We start from the raw sequence: 25,847 nt of genomic DNA on the forward strand, positions 1-25,847 counted from the left end.
CTTGTAACACTAATAAATAAACTTGAACCAACACATTTAAATATTTTGCCAATGTTGATCCCATCACCACCGCCACCTTCCTTCATTCTCGTGTTTCCCAGCTTAAAAATGTCCACGTTTGCAAGGGCATTTTGAAATGTACAGGCGATTTCTGTTCTGCAGCTCCAAACTGAAAGAATTAAAACTTTTACATGCACACATCGCCACTTCATTAAACTCTGAAGAACTCTGCTGAAGGAGCTCCTCTGATGGTGCGTTGGAAACAACTGGGGCCATGGTAAATCAATTTTCTCCGGTTTGCTATTCCCATACTGCAAAACAAATAACTTCAACAGGTGCAGAGGAATTTACGTTTTCACATTCACTTTTATGTCAGTGACTTTCCTTTCCCTGAACCAAACTGTCTCCTAATCTTTTTACTCTCTCTATTGGTCCTTCCCTTCCTGTTTCCCATATTGCTCACCGGAGACAGGAGGTGACCTGTTCACTATTTGCAGCAAATCCGCAAGAGCATTCTTCAATCGATAGCAAGCAGAGGAAACCACCCTCCACAAGGGTTACACCGAACCCGTCTACAAGTGGTAACAGTAGCAGCCCAGAGGTCATGAGTCTGACTCCTCCCATGGTGAGTTCTGAATCTGCATTGAATAGGCCTCTTCGTTTATGGGGCGAGCACCAGGAACAAATGACCATGAATGGTGCCGGCTTGTTGTAAAAACCCAACTGGTTTGCCAACGGCATTCAAAAGAGGGAAACTAGCATTCTTACCTGCTCTCGCCTACACTTGCCATTAATCTATAGCAACATAGATACATAGAAACAGAGACAATAGAGAAACTAGAATCAGGAGGAGGCCATTCGAGCCTGCTGCACCATCCATTTTGATCATGGCTGATCATCAAATTCAACATCCTATGCCTCCCTTATCCCTTGAGCCCCAAGAGCTATAGCTAGAGATTTCACACTATTGGGCCAACCTCTGCGGCCCTGCAAAGTGCAGTAAGAAGTCTCACAACACCAGGTTAAAGTCCAACAGGTTTATTTGGCAGCACTAGCTTTTGGAGTCTCAGGCTCCAAAAGCCAACGCTGCCAAATAAACCTGCTGGACTTTAACCTGGTGTTGTGAGACTTCTTGCTGTGCCCTACCCCAGTCCAACGCCGGCATCTCTACATCCTGCAATGTGACCAAGCCACTTGGTATAACTCAGTATTACAATAATTACTTAGAAACAATTGTGGATGGCCCACCTCCTTCCGAGGGCCACAAGGGATGGACGTAGAGGTGAAGCTCTTTGTATTGCCTCCCCATCTGGAGAAGACAGAAAGGCAGCATTCACTCAGCCGTGAGTAACCCTGATTTCAGCTATTTGTCTCTTGTCACCTATTGCGAAGATAGCCTGAACAGAACTGAACTATCACTGGGATGTCAATGCACAGATTGGAGCGATTGCCTCAGCAAATGTATTTTATGGGCACCATTACAGCTGGAGAGCTGTTCACAGCACATTGTCGAATGGAAGCTCCCACTCAAGAAATATTGCTTTGAACATTACGCACTATAACAAGCAATAAACTGTCAAACTGGCATCCCATTAACTACATATTCATACAAATCATTTTTTCACCATTTGACACCTGCATAGTAATTTCCAGAGGAATTCACAGGACCATGGAATTTTCTCAATGTATAAGCTTTTCGTTCTGTGTTGTGGTCACTATACAATCCCTGCTGCACTCCATAAGAAGGTTTACTGTTACCCTTTATATTAAGGTGCAGAAAGGGTCACAAACAGCATCAGAGATATTGGGAACAGCTGCCAGGAGTGTTGATTATCACCTAAGGTTTGCTGAGGATTCTCTGAGAGCTTCACCCCATTGGAGGGTACCGGATGTTGGTGAGAACCATTGCCCCGAATTTTATGCACCCCCTAATTCCGGTATTGTACTAGTGGTTAAGTAGGAGTCCTGTAGCCCACTCACCCTTGGGTTAGTTTAAGTGGTCAATTCGTGGCCACTTAAGGTCTTACCTATCTCCACATGCTGCTGGTATTTTACAATAAGTGAGAAAGGGGGTCTACACCTTGTGGCTAGGAACTTGGGGGAGCTCCCTCCTGTTTGGGTACACTGTTCCTCATGGAGGCTCCCTCCTGTTGTATGTTGGTTGCAACTGGCTAGGAGACACTTGCAGAGACAAAACATTTCTTTACAATAACTGGTTCATTGTAAGAACATAACTACTTACAGACGTACAAGACTACAGGTATTACCCAGTCTAAGCCATGAGCTGTCTCTTTCTAGACTCAAGTAGGAATTTTCCAGCGGGTTTTTCCGGGGCAGAGGCAGCTCACTATTGTCCGCTGGCGCGATCTTCTGGTCCTGCCAGAGCCAATGGCAATTTACGTGGCTTGCCCGTCCCATCACCAAGGAACCCACAGTGGGCATCAACCTCAGTGAGACTGGAAAATCCAGCTGGTGGAAAGGGCTGGAAAATCCCTCCCTTAAATCAGGTGACTCTCTCTTACATCACCCTAATACTACAGCCACCCAGCCGCCCCAATTCCCAATGGAAAAGTCTGCCCATGCTTGCTTGCCTGACCCCCGCCAATCACCACACCCCTCCCCCCACCCCACTGGGCCGTGTCCTGCCCTGGCGAGCTCGCCTCACATGCCTGTATTCTAGTCTTCAATGACTAGGTGCTGTATCACTCGTGGCTACCGCTTCCTGTGGTGCAGCTGAGACTGAAGAGATGCTGGCCCTCTGGTTAACCAGCAACTCTTAGCGCTGAACATCCTACTTCACGTGTTAGCTGGTGATGGCCCTGGACTGTGCAAAGTTGCATTGTGATTTCTTAGGCCAGTGCAGGCAGGCTCAGCTCCCACTTTGCAACAACCACGGTCTGTGGCTATCGTCTCCGCGTTAAATCCCGGCCATTTCCTTTTTCCTGAGACTGTCTGGATGTGATGAAAGCAGAGTTCTTGCACCACTGGCCTCAACTGGCTATCTCTGATAATTGGTCAGAAAATTAAAGTCATGATCAGAATTTAAATGATACACGCTCAATCTATCACAATTGTGTCTCAGTTGCCGCCGCTTTCATAGAATGCACATTGCAGTGTGAACAGGAGGGTCCAGAACGACTTCAAAGAGTAACAGCACTTCAACATGACTAGTGATGTTAAAATAGGATGGAAAAGGAACAGCATGCACTGGCAACACACTACGCAGCAAAGACAGACACTTAACGATTCCTTACAAACTGAAAGCCCCGGTCCAAACATGGAACAATCGTGGGCAGCACAGCAACTCGTCCCAAGAAGGGAGGAACGTTAGGCGAGTCCAGTTTGACAATGGCATCGACTGGAGACTGCAACATCATCCTGCTCCCCAGTTGAGATGCACTGTTACGGAGTATGCAAAGTCTTCATCGTGATCACATAACCTGCGCTTCTGAAAATGTTTCTCACCCGCCAATCGTTTTCACACCATCCACTGTCAAAAGCAAGGAGTTGAACTGACATATCCTAAACTGACATATTTCACAATGGTTTGATTACAATCATGCATCAGCCTAGGATCGTCCCCGCTATTTGTGTCCACTGCTGTTAACACTAAGCGGAATTCAAAATTGTGCAGTCTGAGCCTATGCGATGTACTTATTTTCCCCAGGGATCAAACCACATCAAAAAGTTTATTGATTTGATTTGTTATTGTCACATGTATTAGCATACAGTGAAAAGTATTGTTTCTTGCATGCTCTACAGACAGAGCACACCGTTCATAGAGAAGGAAACGAGAGAGTGCAGAATGGAGTGTTACAGTCATAGCGTGTAGAGTAAAATCAACTTAATGCAAGGTTATTTGTCGCAGGTAGGCTGACATTAACACTGCAATGAAGTTACTGTGAAAATCCCCTAGTTGCCACACTCCGGTGCCTGTTCGGGCACACTGAGGGAGAATTTAGCATGGCCAATGCAACTAACCAGCACGTCTTTCAGACTGTTGGAGGAAACCAGAGCACCTGGAGGAAATCCATGCAGACATGGGGAGAATGTGCAAATTCCACACAGGCAGTGACCCAAGCCGGGAATTGAACCCGGATCCCTGGCGCAGTGAGGCAGCAGTGCTAACCACTGTGCCACCATGCCGCCCATTCTGATGCCCCTCGTATTTTCCAATCAATATTTGATTTCATTTGATTTATTATTGTCACATGTATTGGTATACAGTGGAAAGCATTGTTCCTTGTGCACTATACAGACAAAGCATACCGTTGCTAGAGAAGGAGAGAGTGCAGAATGTAGCGTTACAGTCATCGCTAAGGTGTAGGGAAAGCACGAAACCTGTAAGAGATTGAATTAGAGCATTGTTTGAGAGTTTATAAGAGTTACAGTAGAGTTTTAAAAGCATAGAATGAGAGTAAAAGATAGAATTAGAGGGTGTGGCGGGCACAACACACAAGAAGTCGCCACGCTCCGGTGCCATCTCGAATCTGATGATATTATTGATGTTTCCTCTAACAATACAACATATAGCAGTCTACGTGAAGGGTATCTCTCCGTATCCTGCTGGTCATCGCATTTTCAGGATGGTGAGTAGTCCACACTCCCCAGGTAAGTCCACGAACAATACAATGCCAGTTACGACAGGCATTATTGCTGTCCTTCCAGAAACAGTTGAGACAGATTTTCTAAGGCTATCCCTTAAGACGCCAACATGTAATCAATGAAGATAACGAATAGAATTGATGGCAGTGGATGAGATGCCTCACCCCTGTCTTGAAAAAAAATGGTTTGGCGAGTTTCCCATATTCAAACATTCTGGTCGCTCTGCCAGTGTTAAGTGAGTTCAAGTATGCATCTTGGACAAAATTTCAAAGATTGGCCACATACTCCTGTCCTGTCCACCTTTTGTTATGTAGGGTCACATGCAGCACCAGGCCACAAGTAAAGGGAAACAATGAACTCTTTCTAGCGTTCTGCGACACTTATAGGAAATCACAAGCTGTCATCTATCTTTCTCGTAAGGAATTTATGCAACGGTATGTTTTGTCTGTATAGCGCACAAGAAACAATACTTTTCACTGTATACTAATACATATGACAATAATAAATCAGAGCAAAACAAAAATCAAAATCATTGGCTGCTGGTAAATGGACAGCGGCTGTGGGCACAGGTAACTTGATTTGATTTGATTTACTATTGTCACATGTATCAGCATACAGTGAAAAGTATTGTTCCTTGCGTATAGACAAAGCATACCGTTCATCGAGAAGGAAACGAGAGAGTGCAGAATGTAGTGTTACAATCATAGCTAGGGTGTAGAGAAAGATCAACTTAATGCAAGGTAAGTCCATTCAAAAGTCTGACAGCAGCAGGGAAGAAGCTGTTCTTGAGTCGGTTGGTACGTGACCTCAGACTTTTGTAATGCAGACTGACCACCATATTAATGTCCTCCACCCCCAAACTCCCCGAAGCTCTTCTACCCGCAATGGAGGAATTAAATCGGGCATTCAACTCTCCTACTAATCTTTATAATCATGCCATTTATTTGTCAGGGGTCAGAGTTTACAAAACGGCGATGGAAAAGCTGCAGCCTCTTTTTCTGAAGCCCTTGGGAAAAGGAAAACCAGACCAGTGTATCAAAGATACTGTTACTTCACTACCACCCATTTTGGTGCTCTCCTTGACCAAGCTCTTGACTATCTAATCTAACATCTCCCAATGTGGTTGGCTGTCACTCTGTTGTTTTAGAATTGCTTCTATGAAAAGTCTGGGACATTTCATTGTGTTAAAATTGCTACGTTGTGACTGACCCCAGCCTAACTGTGCATCTTCTCACACCAAAATGTTCAGTGCCTCACCAACAGAACTAAAGTGAGCCTGAAATGCCGAATGGAATTTAAATAAACTAAATCTTGCCAAACGGCAATTTACTTCCCTTTGCAATGAGGCACCAAGGCTATTGGAGGCGTCGGGGAACCTGTGTCAGCAGTGTACCTGTAAATTCGTGCCCCCAGCAATGGCGAATGCATCAATTCAGGGGAAAAAAAAGTTCTTTAAACAGTGCGTATAAAAAAAAATTAGCACGGTCACACCCCTGCTGCGGGGCAGACGGTTGTCAGCGTTCTGTTTGGCAGCATCGGAACAGCCACTTTCACAGCAGGCTCCTTCCGACTGTGCAGAGCCACTGAAAGGTTGACAATGTCCCATTAAGAGCCTTCAACCTTATTGTGACAAAAGAGAAAGAAAATATTTCTCACTCTGCTCTCATTATCACGCAAGATGAGCTGCCATACCATTTCTCTTACAATACAGCTGCATAAACTCCTTGACTAAATGGTAATGCACAAACTTCACGACAGAGCCCACAGTCATTAATTTAAAGAACAAATTGAAAGTAAACCAAAAAAAAACACAAGCTATCTCTCGGGGAGTTTCAAGTGGCTATTAAAGGAAGACATGATATCCGATAAGAATGTCTTACTTTTGGTTCATTTCCCTCCAGTGTGTAGCAATGGGCAGCACGGTGGCATAGTGGGAAGCATTGTCTGTGTGCAATTTGCATGTTCTCCCCGTGTCTATATGGGTTTTCTCCGGGTCCTCCAGTTTCCTCCCACTGTCCAAAAGACGTGCTGGTCAAGTGGATTGGCCGTGCTAAATTCTCCCTCAGTGTGCCTGAACATGTGCCTGCAACTAGGAGATTTTTTACAGTACTTCATTGCAGTGTTGATCTTAGAATCCACAGATTCCCTACAGTGCAGAAGGAGGCCATTCGGCCCATCGAGTCTGCACTGACCACAATCCCACCCAGGCCCTATTCTCTTAACCCCACATATTTACCCTGCTAATCCCACCTGACATTAGGGTCAATTTAGCTTGGCCCATCAACCTAACCCGCACATCTTTGGACTGTGGAAGGAAACCAGAGCACCCAGAGGAAACCCACGCAGATATGGGGAGAACGTGCAAACTCACAGACAGTGACCCAGGGAATCGAACCCAGGTCCCTGGCCCTGTGAGGCAGCAGTGCTAACCACTGTGCCACCGTGCCGCCACAAGTAAGCCTCGTGATGTAAGCCTAGTGTGACAACAATAAATAAACTTGAAACAATTAAACCGCAATTTCTCTAGGTTGGGCACAATGATGGAGACTTCTCATCAGTAGAGTACCAAAGGGACAGGCAAAGTCCTCAGTGTGGGCCAGCTTTTTAAATTGTTTTTTTGAGGCTAGCCAATCTTTCCCAGCTTCTCCCCGTTTTCACTTCATTTCTTACAAAAGGTCCAGAAAGACTACTTTGTCTGTCATTTCCACAGATACTGCCTGACGTGCTGTGTGCTTCCCACATTTCCTGCTTCCGTTTCAGATTCCCAGAATTTGCAGGGGCTTTTTTTTTGCATCTAAAAGTGATCTGTCCAAAATTCAGATAAGTTCTCTTTCCTGGTACAGTAACAAATGTTCCACGAGTAGGTTAGTTTGGATTCTCTGTGAAGCTCAGAGTCCCTTTTCATTACAAGTGGCATCAACCAGCAAAGGTTATTAGTCACATGATGTCCACGGCACAGTGGTTAGCACTGCTGCCTCATAGCACCAGGGACCTGGGTTCGAATCCCGGCTTGGATCATTGTCTGCACATTCTCCCCGTGTCTGCATGGGTTTCCTCCAGGTGCTCCAGTTTCCCCCCTCAGTCCAAATGACATGCTGGTTAGGTGCATAGGCCATACTAAATTCTCCCTCAGTGTACCCGAACAGGCACCAGATTGTGGTGACTGGGGGATTTTCACAGTAACTTCATTGCAGTGTTAATGTCAGCCTACTTGTGACACTAATAAATAAACTTAAACTTTAAGATGAAGATATTGCCAAACCAATGTTGCACACTGCTTATATTGAAGTTCCGTGTGAAAATTCATAGCAGCCAATTGATTTTGATTGATTTGATTGATTGATTTGATTTATTATTGTCACATGTATTGGGATACAGTGAAAAGTATTGTTTCTTGTGCGCTATACAGACAAAGCATACCGTTCATAGAGAAGGAAATGAGAGAGTGCAGAATGTAGTGTTACAGTCATAGCTAGGGTGTTGAGAAAGATCAACTAATGCGAGGTAGGTCCATTCAAAAGTCTGATGGCAACAGAGAAGAAACTGTTCTTGAGTCGGTTGGTATGTGTTCTCATACTTTTTTAGCTTTTTCCCGACGGAAGAAGGTGGAAGAGAGAATGTCCGGGGTGCGTGGGGTCCTCAATTATGCTGGCTGCTTTTCCGAGACAGAGAGAAGTGTAGGCAGAGTCAATGGATGGGAGGCTGGTTTGAGTGTTGGACTGGGCTTTGTTCATGACCTTTTGTAGTTTCTTGAGATCTTGGACAGGGGAGGAGCCATACCAAGCTGCGATACAGCCAGAAATGAGCATTCTTGGTGCAGAAAACTGCATCACGCAAGCAAATGCAGTGAATTTGAGCAGGTAGATTAACAAACAAGTTGAACTTGGCAATAGTCGCTGGCACATTGACCTCCCTGCCTGCATTCCCGAGATGTACTCCCACCTTATGAGATTCCACACTGCAAGTGTTGAAGCACTTAGCACATCCGTATCAAACTCCTCACTCCACTATCTGAACAGAGTTTATTTTGAATGAGCTAATGAATCCATGAAAATAATGCATCGAGGAATTTAATTCAAACGTCAGATTTTAAAACAAGCATCATTCGCAATGATTTCTAAACTATTATTATTTCCTCCTTCAACCTAACCATTCATTTTTCAAAGAAAGAAAATCTTGTATCGCTATCGCACTTTTTATAACTTCAAAACATCACAAATCATTTTGCAGTCAATTAGGTATTTTGGATGTGTCGGCACTATTGTGATGTTCCAATTCCTGCAAAGACTGATAACCTTTAAAAAGAAATGGAATTCCTCAAAGGCCAGAAGTTTACCGTCCCGCCCACCCTGGGAATCGGAGCAGGTCGGGGCGGATAATGGAAAGGTCCATTGACCTCGGGCAGGATTTCACAGTTTTTGGACGACATTTCACATTTGTTCACATTTGAGACTTTTGCTGTAACAAACAAACTAAGATCAAGCAGTGACTAAATATTACTTAGTAGGCAACATATAAACCAAACCACAAAAAGATTACCTCTGAATTTCCTAACTGAACCCCGAGTAGGGGAGCAGCTCGAGAACAGTGACCACAATTCAGTAAGCTTTAAGATACTAATGGATAAAGTTAAGTGTAGTCTTCAAGTGAAGGTGCTAAACTGGGGGAAGGCTAATTACAACAATATTAGGCAGGAACTGAAGAATGTAGATTGGGGGCAGGTGTTTGAGGCAAATCAACATCTGGCATGTGGGAGGCTTTCCAGTGTAAGTTGATAGGGATTCAGGACTGGCACATTCCTGCAAGGATGAAGGATAAGTATGGCAAGTTTCGGGAACCTTGGATAACGAGAGATATTGTGAGCCTAGTCAAAGAGAAAAAGGAAGCATTTGTCAAGGCTAAGAGGCTGGGAACACACAAAGCAAGTGTGGAATACAAGTAGAAAGAAACTTAAGCAAGGAGTAAGGAGGGCTAAAAGGGGTCACGAAACGTCATTGGCCAGCAGAATCAAGAAAAATCCCAAGGCTTTTTATATATATATATATATATATATATAAAGAGCAAGAGGGTAGTCATGGAGAGGATTGGCCCACTCAAGGACAGGGGAGGGAATCTATGTGTGGAGCCAGAGGAAATGGGTGAGGTATTAAATGAGTACTTTGTGTCAGTATTCACCAAATGGAAGGACTTGGTGGATGATGAGTCTGGGGAAGGATGTGTAGATAGTTTGAGTCATGTTGAGATCAAAAAGTAGGAGGTATTGCAGATCTTGAGAAATATTAAGGTAGACAAGTCCCCAGGGCCTGATGGGATATACCCCAAAATACTGAGAGAGGCAAGGGAGGAAATTTCTGGGGCCTTGAGAGAAATCTTTGTATCCTCACTGACTACAGGGAAGGTCCAAAGGATTGGAGAATAGCCAACGTTGTTCCTTTGTTTCAGAAAGGTAGCAAGGATAATCCAGGTAATTGCAGCCAGTGAGCTATACGTCAGTGGTAGGGAAATTATTGGAGAGGATTTTTTGAGATAGGATTTACTCCCACTTGGATATAAGTGGACTTATTAGTGAGAGGCAACATGGTTTTGTGAAGGGGAGGTCGTGTCTCACTAACTTGATCAAGTTTTTTGAGGAAGTGACGAAGATGATTGATCAGGGTAGGGCAGTGGATGTTGTCTACATGGACTTCAGTAAGGCCTTTGACAAGATCCCTCATGACAGACTGGTACAGAAGATGAAGTCGCACGGGATCAGAAGTGAGCTGGCAAGGTGGATACAGAACTGGTTTGGTCATAGAAGTCATGGTGTGGAGATGCCGGCGTTGGACTGGGGTAAATACAGTAAGAGTTTTAACAACACCAGGTTAAAGTCCAACAGGTTTATTTGGCAGCAAATGCTATTAGCTTTCAGAGCGCTGCTCCTTCGTCAGATGGAGTGGAAATCTGATGGATTTGGAGATGGAGATGGAGCAGATTTCCATCTCCAGCAGTGGAGACAGCAGTGGAAGGGTGCGTTTCTGAATGGAGGGCTGTGACAAGTGGCGTTCCTCAGGAATCAGTGCTGGGACCTTAGCTGTTTGTTATATATATATATAAATGATTTGGAGGAAAATGTAACTGGTTTGAAGAGTAAGTTTGCGGACGACACAAAGGTTGGTGGATTTGCGGATAGTGATGAGGACTGTCAGAGAATACAGTAGGACATAGATTGGTTGGAGATTTGGGTGGAGAGATGCAGATGGAGTTTAATTCGGGCAAATGTGAGGTAATGCATTTTGGAAAGTCTAATAAACATAGGAAATATACAGTAAATGGTAGAACACTTCAGATTATTTATTGGCAGAGGGATCTGGGTGTACAGGTACACAGGTCACTGAAAGTGGCAATGCAGGTGAAGAAGGCATACGGCATGCTTGCCTTCATCGGCTGGGACACTGAGTTTTAAAATTGGCAAGTCATGTTGCAGCTTTATAGAACCTTAGTTAGGCCATACTTGGAATATAATGTTCAATTCTGGTCACCACACTACCAGAAGGATGTGGAGGCTTTGGAGAGGGTACAGAAAAGATTTACCAGGATGTTGCCTGGTATGGAGGGCATTAGCTATGAGGAGAGTTTGGAGAAACTTGGTTTGTTCTCACTAGAATGACTAAGGTTGAGGGGCGACCTGATAGAAGTCTACAAGATTATGAGGGGCATGGACAGAGTGGATAGTCAGAAGCTTTTTCCCAGGGTGGGAGAGTCAATTACTAGGGGCATAGGTTCAAGGTGCGAGGGGCAAGGTTTAAAGGAGATGTACGAGGCAAGTTTTTTTACACAGAGGGTGGTGGATGCCTGGAACTCGCTGCCGGGGGAGGTAGTGGAAGCAGATTCGATAGTGACTTTTAGAGGGTGTCTGGACAAATACATGAATAGGATGGGAATAGAGGGATATGGTCCCCAGGAGGGTAGGGGGTTTTACTTAAGTCGGGCAGCATGGTCGGTGCAGGCTTGGAGGGCCGAAGGGCCTGTTCCTGTGCTGTAATTTTATTTGTTTTTTATGATCGAAAACCCCACACTTCATTTAAACATTACACTCCACTCTCAACAGAATTTCAGTCTTTAGAGGGACCAGTCCGAATCTACTCCCAGTTTCCAACCGTTTTGCTTCTCACCATTTCGCCTGAGTAGTAACATTCAATGTACATCAGAAGTTCTTTCACTCAGTCTTCTGCAAATCTACAAACCAACTTCCTGCAGCAAGAATCATTCCAGCAACTCTTTCTCCTAGCCACGCTAGGGGAAATCATCCAGTGTCCTTATCTCTCTACAAGTCCAATTTCTCTGAACAGACAGCGAGTTCCCATCTGCATTCCTCCTGGTGGCTAATGGAGAACAATCTTTAAGGCTGTGGCTATTTCTTTGAAACACTCTTTCTGTCCAGGGTTTTTGGGTCAGGAAGTCTCCACACAGCAAAACCTGTTGCTCTTTTATTGGGTCCAGAAATGAAAGCTGGCACTTGGGTTTCAATAGGACTTGACCTGGCGCCTCCCCCTGCATTTATGGCAGCCAGGTCACATAAGCTTATCATTGGGCAGAACTAGGAGGAGGTCTGATGTCCCTCTCCACAACTACATTTTACCTTGAACTAACAGAGACAGTTTAACGCCTAATCATAGAATCCCTACAATGCAGAAGGAGGTAATTTGGCCCATCAAGCCTACACTGACTCTTCAACAGAGCAACCCAGGTCCTATCCCCATGACCCCACATATTTACCTCAGTAATCCCCCTAACCCACACATCCCGGGACACTGAGGGTCAATTTAGCATGGCCAATCAACCTAACGTACATCTTTGGAGTGTGGGAGGAAACCGGAGCACCCGGAGGAAACCCATGCAGACACGGGGAGAACAGACAGACCACACAGACAGACACCGGAGGCCGGAATTGAACCCGGGTCCTTAGCGCTGTGAGGCAGCAGTGCTAACCACTGTGCCACCGTGCCGCCCAACTTCTAAAAGCTCAAAACATGCAGCAATGAAGAGAAGTGGCAGTCAATTGGTATTTAAGAAAAAACATTTTCACTCAGAGGGTTGTGGGACTCTGGAATGTACTGCCTTGGAAGGTAGTGGAGGACGGAAACGTTACAACCTTTAAAAATAGTCTGAGATCACGTATCAACCAACTCAATAACAGCTTCTTCCCTGCTGCTGTCAAGACTTTTGAATGGACCTACCTCGCGCTAAGTTGATCTTTCTCTACACCCTCGCTATGACTGTAACATTACATTCTGCACTCTCTCCTTTCCTTACCCATGTACGGTATGTTTTGTCTGTATAGAGCGCAAGAAACAATACTTTGCACTGTATACTAATACATGTGACAATAATAAAGCAAATCAAATCAAAAAACTTGAAATTTCATAATATTCAAGGATATGGGACGAGTGCAAGAAAATGAGATTAGCGCACCTTCAGTGGTAGACATTGTTGGTGCAGACTCAATGGGCTGAAGGGCCTTTACTGCTCTGCATGACTCTATGGAAAATTGACAGTGCCTCAAAATCATGGGAAATCTGAATTCTGTACTTTGATGCCCTGAATCGGCTGTTGTAGTGTGAAGATCCGGGCTTGGGTTACTCGATCGTAAAAGTTATCCCAATATTCCACTTCCGGCAATGTCATTTGCCTGCTCCAGCTCCAGTAACCCTCACAATTCAGGGGAATTTGCGCCAATATGTCGGCTGCTTTGTTTTGTCTTCAGCTTGCATTAATTGGGACTCTTATAACCAGATAAAATGTAACAAGGAATCCAGGCTGGATTCAAATCCAGGTCCCAGAGGGAGAGTTCCAAATCACTGTGCTACCCAGTCTGTCGTTATGGTAACCACTATGTTATTGAAATGCACATTCTAATTCCTCTGGGTAAGAATGTTTCATTCAGTTCAAAGCCACAGTGTATATGATTTCCACAGCTAGATCATAAGATATATAAAGAAAAATCCCACTCATTTATATAACACTTTAGCCTTCCGTGCGTGGGTCCCTGGCTGCTTTATTAGGCATAAAGGTCCTCCAAATTTAGTCCCGTCTGCCAATTAGACCGACTTGCCTTGCTGTTTTGAATCGAGGTCCTTTATTCAGAATAGAAACAGAAGGGCCCTGATCACGAACCCTGGCCGCTTCACTTATAACAACACCACCCCCACTGTCCATACCCTCCCGCTCCTCCCCCAACCTCTCCCCAACCCAACCCCACATCACTCCATTAAACAGTGTGCACTGTTTCAATTTCCTTCATCCAATTCCTTATCCGTCTTTCGATGCCTGAAGTTTGAGCCTTTCCTGTGGGATTTAAGTGAAGGCTTTTCCAGAGCCCGGCTAGATTGCCTCAGCGGGTTTTCCTTCATTCATGTTGGATGTTACTGCCTCAGAACAATGAGAAAGGCACAGATCTTCTCTCCATTCTGAAACCATGATCCCTTGTCACTTAGAAGATTATTGCCGTCAAGGTAATCCTGAACTTTGCTGATTACAGTGCGAGCTATTGGTGTAGAATGGAGCGATCAGGAAGCTGGTTTTTCCTCCTGCCCTAACCCCAGGTCTAATGGACCCACTGCCTGAGCTGATGTCAGCTACCTCAGCACTGAGAGTGGAACAAATAAAATTACAGTACAGGAACAGGCCCTTCGGCCCTCCAAGCCTGCACCAACCATGCTATCTTTCCGGGGACCATATCCCTCTATTCCCATCCTATACATGTATTTGTCAAGACGCCCCTTAAAAGTCACTTTAAAGTTTAAAAAGTTTCTTCATCAGTGTCACATTAACATTGCAGTGAAGTTACTGGGAAAATCCCCGAATTGCCACACTTTGGCGCCTATTCGGGTACACAATTTAGCATGGCCAATGCACCTAACCAGCAAGTCTTTCGGACTGCGGGAGGAAACCCGCGCTGACATGGGGAGAACATGCAGATTTGGCACAGACAGTGACCCAAGCCGGGAATCGAACCCGAGCCCCTTCCACTGTGAGGCAGCAATGCTAACCTCTATGCTACCGTGCCACCCTAGTGTACATTCAACAACAACTTAATATATTTATATAGAGCCTTTAATGTTCTATATAAAGGCACTTCAAGGCACTTCACTGGAGCATTATAAAACTAAGTATGAGACCGAGCCACATGAGGAGATACCAGCACAGCGGAGGTGCATTGACCAAGCGAGTCATCAGAGGTCCCAACAGCGTCAAGCGCAGAAAAACTGAGAGCCTGCTGTTGTTTACCCAAAATTCTCAAGTCACAAGGATGACATAGCAACGCAGGGAGCGCAGAGCACTCTAACCAGAGGCGCACAAAACAGCTGAGAAGCAGTCACAGTCATTAAGTGGAAAGAATGTGAGCAATGCAATGAAAGGAATTATCTTACCACTGGGGTTTCGGTCCTTTTAGAAACAGCTTTCAAAACCAAGCAGACTTGGACTTGCCAAAAACCAGGCAGGAACTTCCTCAAATTCCTTCCAGCACCCAGTATTTACTCAGCCTAGGAAACAAATCAGTGCCCCTTGCAACTGTTCTATCATCTCCAGTCATCTCTCATTCGAGAAGAATAAGGTGCTTCCAATTCTCTTTTTGAAGTGCACTGGAGGGTTTAATGTCATCAGGACAAACACTGCTAAATGTGTACAAACCGGTTACTGTTCAGCTAAATTAATGCACAGTCCTCACCGTGGTTACACGCTGCTGCTTGGTGCTCTAAATGAACGGGTGCACAATGCTTGGCATAGCCCGCCGAACAGGAATTTGTTGAACAACAGCACTGAAGGTCTCTATTTTTCCTCTCAGTCAATGAAAGTATATTTGCTTTTCAGATCTGAGGCAAAGAAAGTCACTGACACAAAGGTTTATCTTACCTCATGATTTACCTCCGTAATTCCCACCAACCCACCCCCATCACGGGGCGGCACGGTGGCACAATGGTTAGCACTGCTGCCTCAGGGTGCCAGGGGGAACCGGGTTCAATTCCGACCTCGGGTGACTGTCTGTGCGGAGTCTGCACGTTCTCCCCGTGTCTGCGTGGGTTTCCTCCCACATTCCAAAGATGTGCAGGTTAGGCGGATTGGCCGTGCTAAGTTGCCCCTTAGTGTCAGGGGGACTAGCTAGGGTAGAGTCATAGAGGTTTACAGCATGGAAACAGGCCCTTTGGCCCAACTTGTCCATGCCGCCCTTTTTTTTAAATGACTGAGCTAGTCCCAATTGCCGGCGCTAAAATGTATGGCGGCGCTTGAGAACGGGACTCAAAGTTAAAAGTCTAAAAGGTAAATGTATGGGGTTATAGGAAAGGGCCTGGGTGGAATTGTGGTCGGTGCCGACTCAATAGGCCGAATGGCCTCCTTCTGCACTGTAGGGAATTCTATGATCACACCCACCCTCCAAACAAAATGATTGCTCTGACCAAGACCATATGAAGCTACAAAGGGTTGTGAATGTAGCCCAGTCCATCACGCTTACGAGCCTCCCACCCATTGACTCCGTCTACACTTCCCGCTGCCTCGGAAAAGCAGCCAGCATCAAATAATCAATGACCTCACGCACCCCGGACAAACTCTCTTCCACCTTCTTCCATCGGGAAAAAGATACAAAAGTCTGAAAACACATACCAACCGCCTCAAGAGCAGCTTCTTCCCTGCTGCATCAGACTTTTGAATGGTCCGATCACACATTAAGCTGATCTTTCTCTTCACCCTATCGGTAACTCCAACACTATATTCTGCACCCTCTCCTTTCCTTCTCCCCTATGTACTCTATGAACGGTATATTTTGTCTGTAACTGCTCGCAAGAAACAATACTTTTCACTGTATCCCAATACATGCGATAATAATAAGTCAAATCAATTCAAGCACCCTGAACCGTAACATCAAAAAGTATTTCGTAGTTCTGCTTTTGTTTAGTGCGGGAGAAGGCATGAAATGGCCAATTAGAAACAATAGCTGAACCAGATGACTTTTAAAGGGAAACTGTATATGAATTTGAAAGAGCTCTTTTTGACAAAGGTATGGGAAAAGAGACGGCCAAGGGTTAGCTAGTTCACTCTTCCAAAGAGCTGATACAGGTGTGATGGGTCAGATGGCTTCTGTCTGCACTGTAAAATTCGATCATGTTAAAAACCAACAAGAGTTCTTTCTATGTCTGATATGTCAAGAGTTGGATCAGCCGTGAGAAGCCACATGCCTGATCAAAGTGGAGGGTCAAGGAGGAGGTATTTAAAAGCTGGAAAAGACACACCAAAGCAAAAGAGGTCGTGGAGGGTGGGAGAGGCGGCCAGTTGTGGAGCAGAAAAAAATGGACGCAAATTTATTATATTTTTAGATACAGGCGGTGTCCCTTGAAATGACAAAGTCCTCACAAATGCGACTTGTTTGCAGGAGGAGCAGATTAAATTTTAGAATTGGCACCGCTGGATCTGCCGCACCGTCCTGCCAAGTTTCTGACAATGAGATTAAGGCGAGGAGAAAGTTTGAAAGTGACACTCGGGGACCATGAGCTGGAGGCTGATATCAGATACTGACATCACTCCATTCTTACAGACAGCACTGAGAGTACTTCAAAAGCAGGAATTAGGACCTTAGGCCTTGTGAACATCGAGATTACTCTGCCGGCCTTATCTACCAGAACGGGTGGCTGATTGATGAGCTTTTTCAACGGTCCGGGCCTGCTGCCCGACAAAACTTTCTAACAAGCTGCCTTAAATCAACACACAGTTTGGACAGGTATATATCCATTACCCTGTCAGGTAGAAATCCATCCAATGTCTTCCTGGAGAAGGACATGAACAAATACCATGCAAGATGGCAGGAGAGTTCAGAAAGCAGAGGGTTGAGAAGTATGTGTCACAGTTATTGTGAGTCTCACAGATTTCAATGAGGGTTAAATAGTTGAGTTCATACCAGAAGTGTCACTGACCGTGTACCAGAGCTCAGGTTGTGACCAAACCAGAATATCAGGTACAGTGCTCTTTCACCTCCTCCCAACCCCTGTTGCTGTGCGGTATTTGTATAACCATGCAGGGGTGCAGTCACCTGGACCAGACATGCACAGAACACAACACAGAACATGAAGGTGCAACTTATACTCCAGTCTACAGAACGTCCATATTAAAAGTGCAAATCCGATGCACTCACCAAGTTGTCACGGTCAAAACGTGACAAAAATATTTTATGTACTGCAAAATCGAGCAAAGTCACATGACATTACTCCACAAATTGGTCCTGGAACTTTAAAGTTTGAGAATTTTACAAGTATGATTAATTATGCCAATTATGTCACTTGTAGCATTTTTTAAAATCTTCCATCCTTTATGGGGATGGCGATGGCCGAGTGGTATAATCGCTAGACTATTAATCCAGAAACTCAGTTAATGTTGTGGGGACCCGCGTTCGAATCCCATCACAGCAGATGGTGGAATTTGAATTCAATAAAAAATATCTGGAAATAAGAATCTACTGATGACCAGGAAACCATTGTCAATTGTCGGAAAAATCCACCTCGTTTACTAATGTTCTTTAGGGAAGGAAATCTGCCGTCCTTACCCAGTCTGGCCTACATGTGACTCCAGAGCCACAGCATTGTGGTTGACCGTTAACTGCCCTCTGAACAAGGGCAACTAGGGATGGGCAATAAATGCTAGCCAGCCATGTCTCATGAATGAATAGAAAAAAAACTTATGTCTGGAACGTGCTGCCCGGGGAAGTGGTGGGAGCAGGTACGATAGCAGCATTTAAGGGGCAACTAGACGAATACATGAATAGAATGGGAATGGAGGGATACGGACTCCAGCTTTTTCCCAGGTCGGTGGTGACGTTCACGAGGGGTCATAGGTTCAAGGTGAGGGGGGGGGGGGAGGTTTAACACGGATATCAGAAGGACGTTTTTTACACAGAGGGTGGTGGGGGCCTGGAATGCGCTGCCAGGCAAGGTGGTGGAGGTGGACACACTGGGAACGCTTAAGACTTATCTAGATAGCCACATGAACGGAGTGGGAATGGAGGGATACAAAAGAATGGTCTAGTTTGGACCAGGGAGTGGCGCGGGCTTGGAGGGCCAAAGGGCCTGTTCCTGTGCTGTATTGTTCTTTGTTCTTTGCATTCGGTTTTAGTTTAGGCGGGGATCAGGATCAGCGCAGGCTTGGAGAGCTGAAGGGCCTGTTCCTGTGCAGTGTTGATTCTTCATCAATGGGTCATCTGTAGAGTGAATGCTAGCAGACAGCCAAAACACAGCCAGAAGCAGGATCTGACCTTAAAGAAAACACAGGGCGATATACACATGGCCACAGATCCACACTATTAAATGACAATACTCACACACACGCACATACATACACACACAGACGCACATACATGCAAATTTTCGAGGGGGAGGGGTGTCAATGGTTAGTGATGACATCTGAACCTTGCTCAGGTTTCCTCTTCTGTCGCCTTGTGATACTGAGGCTAAGGTTAGCAGCCCCTCAATAGTCACAGCCGAGATCATGTAACTCAGATTGGCCTACGTATTTCTGAAATAAATAATTAACGACGCATTGCTACAGTTATGTGCCCTCATATTGCCATTGTCCTCAGCATGCCTTTGGGCCTGATGCAATACTGAAAATAGGTTTTAATTCCAATAGTTTCACTTTAAGCATTTTCTATTCTCACTAGCATCAGTGCAGGGCACTTTATCCAAGTTATTATTGACTTGGAAAGAGCTCTGTAACTGATGTACATTTCACATTTGAGAAAAGAATGAAACATTTGACAAACACATTCAAAATCACATCTTCTCATTCCGAGAGTCTGGATACCAAATAGAATCAATCAAAAGACCACCTTAACTTAAGTGATATTGGAATAGTGGAGATTAGAGGGGTTTTAGATTGGTTTCACTGGTCGGCGCAACATCGAGGGCCGAAGGGCCTGTACTGCGCTGTAATGTTCTATGTTCTATTAACTCTCCAGTGCAGCGATGGTTTACCAGGCTGATTCCGGGGATGGTGGGGCTGATGTATGAGGAGAGATTGACTAGGTTAGGATTGTTTTCGCTGGAGTTCAGATGAATGAAGGGGGGGATCTCATAGAGGCAAATAAAATTCTAACAGAACTAGAAAGGGTAGATGCAGGGAGGATGTCCCAATGGTGGGGGAGTCCAGAACCAGGGGTCACAGTGTGTGTGGTGTGTGGATGGAGATGACGAGACATTTCTTCACCCAAAGAGTGGCGAGTCTGTGGAATTCATTACCACAGGAAGAGGTTGATGCCAAAACATTGAATGTATTCAGGAGGCAGCTGGATATAGCACTTGGAGCGAATGGGATCAAAGGTTATGGGGAAAAAGCAGGATTACGCTACTGAGTTGGACGATCAGCTATCAGTATTGAATGGCAGAGCAGGTTTGAAGGGCCAAATGGCCTCCTCCTATCTTCTATGTTTTTGTGTTTTGGGGAGAGGTGTGGAGAGAGGGCACCTCCATTTCGAAGCACTCTCCCTCTTACTCCCTTCCGTCACAACATGCTGCCCCTTACATTCTGAATTTGACCCTCCAGCTCTGAGAGCCCTCTCGCCATCTTTAATTGAATGGGGAAACCACCAACTGGTCACTCACTGGGTGCCCTGTGAAAACTGGGGCCTGTGGCAGCTTCTCTCTGAAGGCAGGTTCAAAACCCAGAAACCGTCCTGACCTCTTGCTCCCAGAGGAAAAACCCTGCCTCAGCTTTCTGTTAAGTTGGCTAATTTCAGTCAGCACATTTGATCTCAGTTCTCCAAACTGGCGATAGAAGAACAATCATGCAAGTCTCCTGCTCATCGGTGCTGGAAAGTAGGATAGAAATCACTGCGATGCCTTCTATGGTTCAATGACCCAATCCTCACCCACCCAAGAAACTAGTAATCATCACTGCATTCAGCAAAGAGACACTGGGCCGCGGGGAGGGGGGGAGAGGGATGTGGGATCCCTGAGAACTTAGACAAATCCTGATGTCCTAACTATCAGTAACACAGGATCGCTGACAACAAAAGGTCCTCAGGCTTGTTCATTACCGAATTACACCGGCATTAGAAAATGACTCTTGACCTCCGGGTCAGTGTACAATTGGACTGTCAGCACAGAGGAGATTAAAACCATTCTCTACAGAACTATAATTACACAGCATTCTGAATTCAACCAGTGTCAAAAATGTACTCTGCTACTGTGCGCAGAGTTAGTTGCTACCTATTAGCCGAGGCACTTAGACTTGGCCTCGATCTGTCAATCGTGACTCAGTTGGTAGTACTTCCACCGCAGAATCAGAAAGCTGTCGTCCAAATCCCCTCTCCAGGATTTCAGCTCGTCAATCTAGGCTGATACCGCAGTGCAATGCTAACGCAGTGTTGCGCTGTTGGAGGTACCATCTTTCAGATGAGACATTAAACCAAAGACCCTGCCTGCCCTCACGGGTGAATGGGCAAGATCCCATGGGTCGATTTTAAAAAAGGGAAGGCATGTTATCCCCAGTGCCCTGGACAATATTTATCCCACAATCAGTGTCCCAAAAATGGATTATCTGACCTTTATCACAGTGCTGTTTGTAGGAGCTTGCTTTACAAATTGGCTGCCGCAGTTCCAGCAATCCAGCAGTGAGCTCACTTCGCTGGCAGCACCGCTTCATTGGCTGTGAAGCACTTTAGGATGTCTTGTGATTGTGAAAGGCATGACATGAAAGGTAAGTTTTTTTAAATTTCAGTGTCCCTGGTTTCAGAACTGACAAAGAAAAGCACCATTCCAGTTTCAGAATGTTACACAATAATTAGCGCAGTGAATGTCAAGAAGGGTGCCAATGAAAATTCATTTATGGACTGTGGGCATCGCTGGCAGGCCAGCATTTATTGCCCTTCACAGCTGTCCTTGAGAAGGTGGAGGTGAGCCGCTTTCTTAGACCGCTGCAGTCCCTGAGGTGTGGGTATACCCACGGTGCTGTTTGGTGAGTGAGTTCCAGGATTTTGAACAGGCGACAGTGAAGGAATGGCGATATATTTCCAAGTCAGGATGGTGAGTGACTTGAAGGGGAACCTCCAAGTGGTGGTGTTCCCAAGTATCTGCTTCCCTTATCCATCTAGATGGTAGCGGTCATGAGTTTGGAAAATGCTGCCGAAGGAATCTTGATGTGTTCCTGCGGTGCATCTTGTAGATGGTACACACTGTTTGTTGCCATTGTTTGTCGGTGGCCTTGACATCAAGGCAGCATTTGACCTAATGTGGCACCAAAGAATAAAGAATCTGTGAAACTCATTGCCACAGTGGGCAGGTCATTGAGTATCTTTAAGACAGAGATAGATAGGTTCTTGATCAATAAGGAGATCAAGGGTTACGGGGAAAAGGCAGGAGTAAGGGGATGAGAATCATATTAAGCATGACTGAATGGCAGAGCAGACTCGATGGGCCGAATGGCCTAATCTGCTTCTATATCTTATGGTCTTATGGCAGTTAGAGATGGGAAATCAATGCTGGCCGAACAATTGGGCAGATGACCAAAAGCTTGGCCAAGCAGCAAGATCTAAAGGGGGTTCTCAAGCAGGAAAACAGGAAAGAGAGGCTGGGAGGCGGACAGGATTAGGGAGGGAATTCCAGAGTGTAGTGCCGAGGCAGCTGAAGGAACAGTCGCCAATAGTGGAGCAATTAAAATCAGGGATGCTCAGAAAGGCAGAATTGGAGGAGTGTAGATATTAGAGGTTGCAAAACTGGAATGAAAAGAAATTGATATAATTAGGAATGTTTATTTTTAACAAAACTGCAGTCCACCGAGTCCAAGTCTAGTATCTTCAAACCTGACCCTGAGCAAGCAAATTCCTGACATAAGCTAATTGTTACCATGCCCTAGCTTGCTCAGGACATGAAGCGGTACCACTAAATCCAGTCTGCCTTCTCACAGATCTGTGGGCATAAGCAGCTTTCCGATCGTACAGCCCATTATGTTCATAAAGCACTTCGGATTTAAACAGAATATCTTTATGATGATTAACACTCTTCTGAGGAATATAGTTGATAGCTTTGTGTGGAAACAACACTGCCAGCATTTCAGCAAACATGCTGGCAGCTACTGCTCTTGCATGTCACGTCATAGTTTGGATCACGTGCAGATACAAGGGAATACTTGATCTGCAGCTCATTTCAATATCCTGACCCCGAGGAAGGAGAAAGGAATCAGCGAAGGTAGATCACTATCTGAAGACTGATGATGTGGACAGGATTCCAAAGTGCAATTTGTCCCTCCATGAGACCATAATCCATCATAGGACCAGCAGAGAAACATTTAATAGAAAGTAAATACGTACTTCAAATTACTCCGACTCTATTGAGATAACAAATCACTGTGTTCAGCCTGACCTATTGCTCCTACACTTCAAAGGTGTATGATGTGAGCTACAGTCTACAAAGTCGAAATGCTAACACCACATCAATTAAAGTATGTGCAGAACATCACCTACTGAGCTGCAATCACCAGCTTCCCATCCGGCGACTCCGTCTACTTCCCGCTGCCTCGGAAAAGCAGCCAGCATAATCAAGGACCCCGCGCACCCCGGACATTCTCTCTTCCACCTTCTTGCGTCTCGAAAAACACACAAAAATCTGAGAACACATATCAACCGACTCAAGAGCAGCTTCTTCCCTGCTGCCGTCAGACTTTTGAATGGACCCATCTTATATTAAGCAGGTCTTTCTCTTCTAAAGATGTAAAGTGTATCTATTAGTGTCACAAGTAGGCTTACGTTAACACTGCAATGAAGTTACTGTGAAAATCCCCGAGTCGCCACACTCCGGTGCCTGTTCGGGTACACTGAGGGAGAATTTATCATGGCCAATTCACCCAAACAACACATCATTTGAACTATGGGAGGAAACTGGAGCACCCGGAGAAAACCCGCGCAGACACGGGGAGAACGTGCAGACTCCGCACAGACGGTGACACAAGACGGGAATCGAACCCAGGTCCCTAGCGCTGTGAGGCAGCAGTGCTAACCACTGTGCGGCCATATTGCAACACTATTCTGCACCCTCTCATTTCCTTCTCCCCCATGTATTCTATGAACGGTATATTTTATCTGTGGAGCATGCAAGAAACAATACCTTTCACTGTAGCCCAATATACGTGACAAAAATAAATCAAATCAAATCCCAGAAACCCCAGCACTATGGCAATTGACTGGAGTATTGTGTGTAGTTTTGGTGTCCTTATCTAAAGAAGGATATCCTTGCTACAGAGGGAGTACAGCGAAGGATTACCAGGCTGATTCCTGGGATGGCAGATCTGTCATATGAGGAGAGACGAAGCCAAATTTTCCCATCCCACCTGCCACGGGAATTGTAGCAGACGGGGACGGACCGTGCAAAGGTTTGTTGACCCCATACAGGATTTTCCAGTCTTAGGGCGAGCGTGGTTGTAAGATCCCGCCTTAAGTCGGTTAGGGTTCTATTCACTGGAGTTTAGAAGAGTGAGAGGGAATCTCATAGAAACTTATAAAATTCTAACAGGGTTAGACAGGATAGATTCAGAAAGAATGTTCCCGATGGTGGAGGAGTCCATAACTAGGGGTCATAGTTTGAGGATGAGGGGTAAACCTTTTAGAACTGAGATGAGGAGAAAGTTCTTCACCCAGAGGGTGGTGAATGTGTGGAATTCACTCCCACAGAATGTAGTTGAGGCCAAAACATTGTCTGATTTCAAGAAGAGAGTTGAATTTAGCTCTTGGGGCTAAAAGGTTCAAGGGAAATGAGGGCAAGAGGGGATCAGAATATTGAATTTGATGATCAGCCATGATCATGATGAATGGCAGAGCAGGCTCGGAGGGCCGAATGGCCACTCCTGCTTCTAGTTTCTATGACTGGCCAGATGGACATTTTGCATTCCATGGGGGTTGACACTGTGGTTCTATGAGCCATGCCACCCTGAATTGGTTGCATTCACACGGGACTAAAATGTTTGTGACATTTGAGGTTACTTGGACCGACACAGATGGATAAGCACAAAGGCACTGACAAGACAGGTCACACTAATGGTTAACCACAAGCGCAGTCCACTGAGATGGTAAACTGAGCGTGGCTAAGTGCCAAAACACTGCTGAGTCAAATCCAAAGGCTGTGTCCTCTCATTAGTATGGAATTCAGAGAATGCAATCTATAGATGTAAATGGCCCTCTCTCAACCCCACCAGTTGTACAATACGATTAACATTATAATTAGTTATTATGGTTACTTTAGACGGTCGGACCCCATCCAGAAAACAAAATAACAATCATTTTCTTTCTCACTATACTCTTTGCCAGCCAATAAAGTGAAACAGCTTTTGTTTTAATATAAACAGTACCTTTCCAAAATGCATTAGTAAATGTTTGGAATTTTCACTGGAGCTCAGAAAGGAAAACAGCAGTGGAACAGAGATCCACTTGTTCCTTCGTAAAAATGCTCCATACTGCTTAGCACGAGCCAGCAGGTGATGAGATAAACAAGTCACGGGGCAGCACGGTGGCACAGTGGTTAGCACTGGTTCCCCCACAGTGCCAGGGACCTGGGTTAAATTCTGGCCTCAGGTCACTGTCTGTGTGGAGTTTGCACGTTCTCCCTGTGTCTGCGTGGGTTTCCTCCGGGTGCTCCGGTTTCCTCCCACAGTCCAAATATGTACAGGTTAGGTTGATTGGCCATGCTAAATTGTCCCTAGTGTCAGGGGATTAGCAGAGTAAAAATATGGGGTTAAGGGGATAGGGCCTGGGTGGGATTGTGGTCGGTGCAGACTCGATGGGCTGAATGGCCTCCTTCTGCACTGTAAGGGTTCTATGGATTCTATGATTCTAATTTTATTGATATCATATGAATTTATTGGCTCTCTTCTTGAAGAGTGTGGGGCTCAGTGGGGGAGGGTTTGATCCTCAAGTTACACAGCCAGCGAAAGGAGTGCACTTCCAATTATTCCTGTCATCCCGTTGCCCTTCCCACATTTGGGTGCCACCATATGGTGCAGATCAGTATCTCTATGGGGGAGAAATTCAAGATGTGGAGATGCCGGCATTGGACTGGGGTAAACACAGTAAGAAGTCTCACAACACCAGGTTAACATCCAACAGGTTTATTTGGTAGCAAAAGCCACTAGCTTTCGGAGCGCTGCTCCTTCGTCAGGTAAGTGGGAGTTCTGTTCACAAACAAGGCATATAAAGACACAAACTCAATTTACAAAATAATGATTGGAATGCGAGTCTT

At 45.3% G+C, this 25,847-nt stretch overlaps 1 protein-coding gene across 3 annotated transcripts in view; it reads right to left on the minus strand.

The window, feature by feature from the left end:
• The window catches only part of LOC144495136 (protein WWC2-like), a 240,392-nt gene that overhangs the window by 172,858 nt on the left and 41,687 nt on the right, over positions 1 to 25,847 (minus strand). The window contains exon 1 of one of the 3 annotated variants that reach the window (XM_078215084.1): positions 17,372 to 17,426. The exons of 1 other annotated variant lie outside the window; for it this stretch is intronic. In XM_078215084.1, coding sequence (XP_078071210.1) covers positions 17,372 to 17,391 — 20 coding nt within the window. In that variant the 5' untranslated portion in view covers positions 17,392 to 17,426. Of the gene's footprint in view, positions 1 to 15,014; positions 15,266 to 17,371; positions 17,427 to 25,847 lie in introns of those variants that run through there. One more of the 3 variants, XM_078215085.1, reaches the window with a different exon arrangement.

Source organism: Mustelus asterias, chromosome 6 (assembly GCF_964213995.1).
Source record: "Mustelus asterias chromosome 6, sMusAst1.hap1.1, whole genome shotgun sequence".
In the NCBI taxonomy this organism is placed as follows: Eukaryota; Metazoa; Chordata; class Chondrichthyes; order Carcharhiniformes; family Triakidae; genus Mustelus; species Mustelus asterias.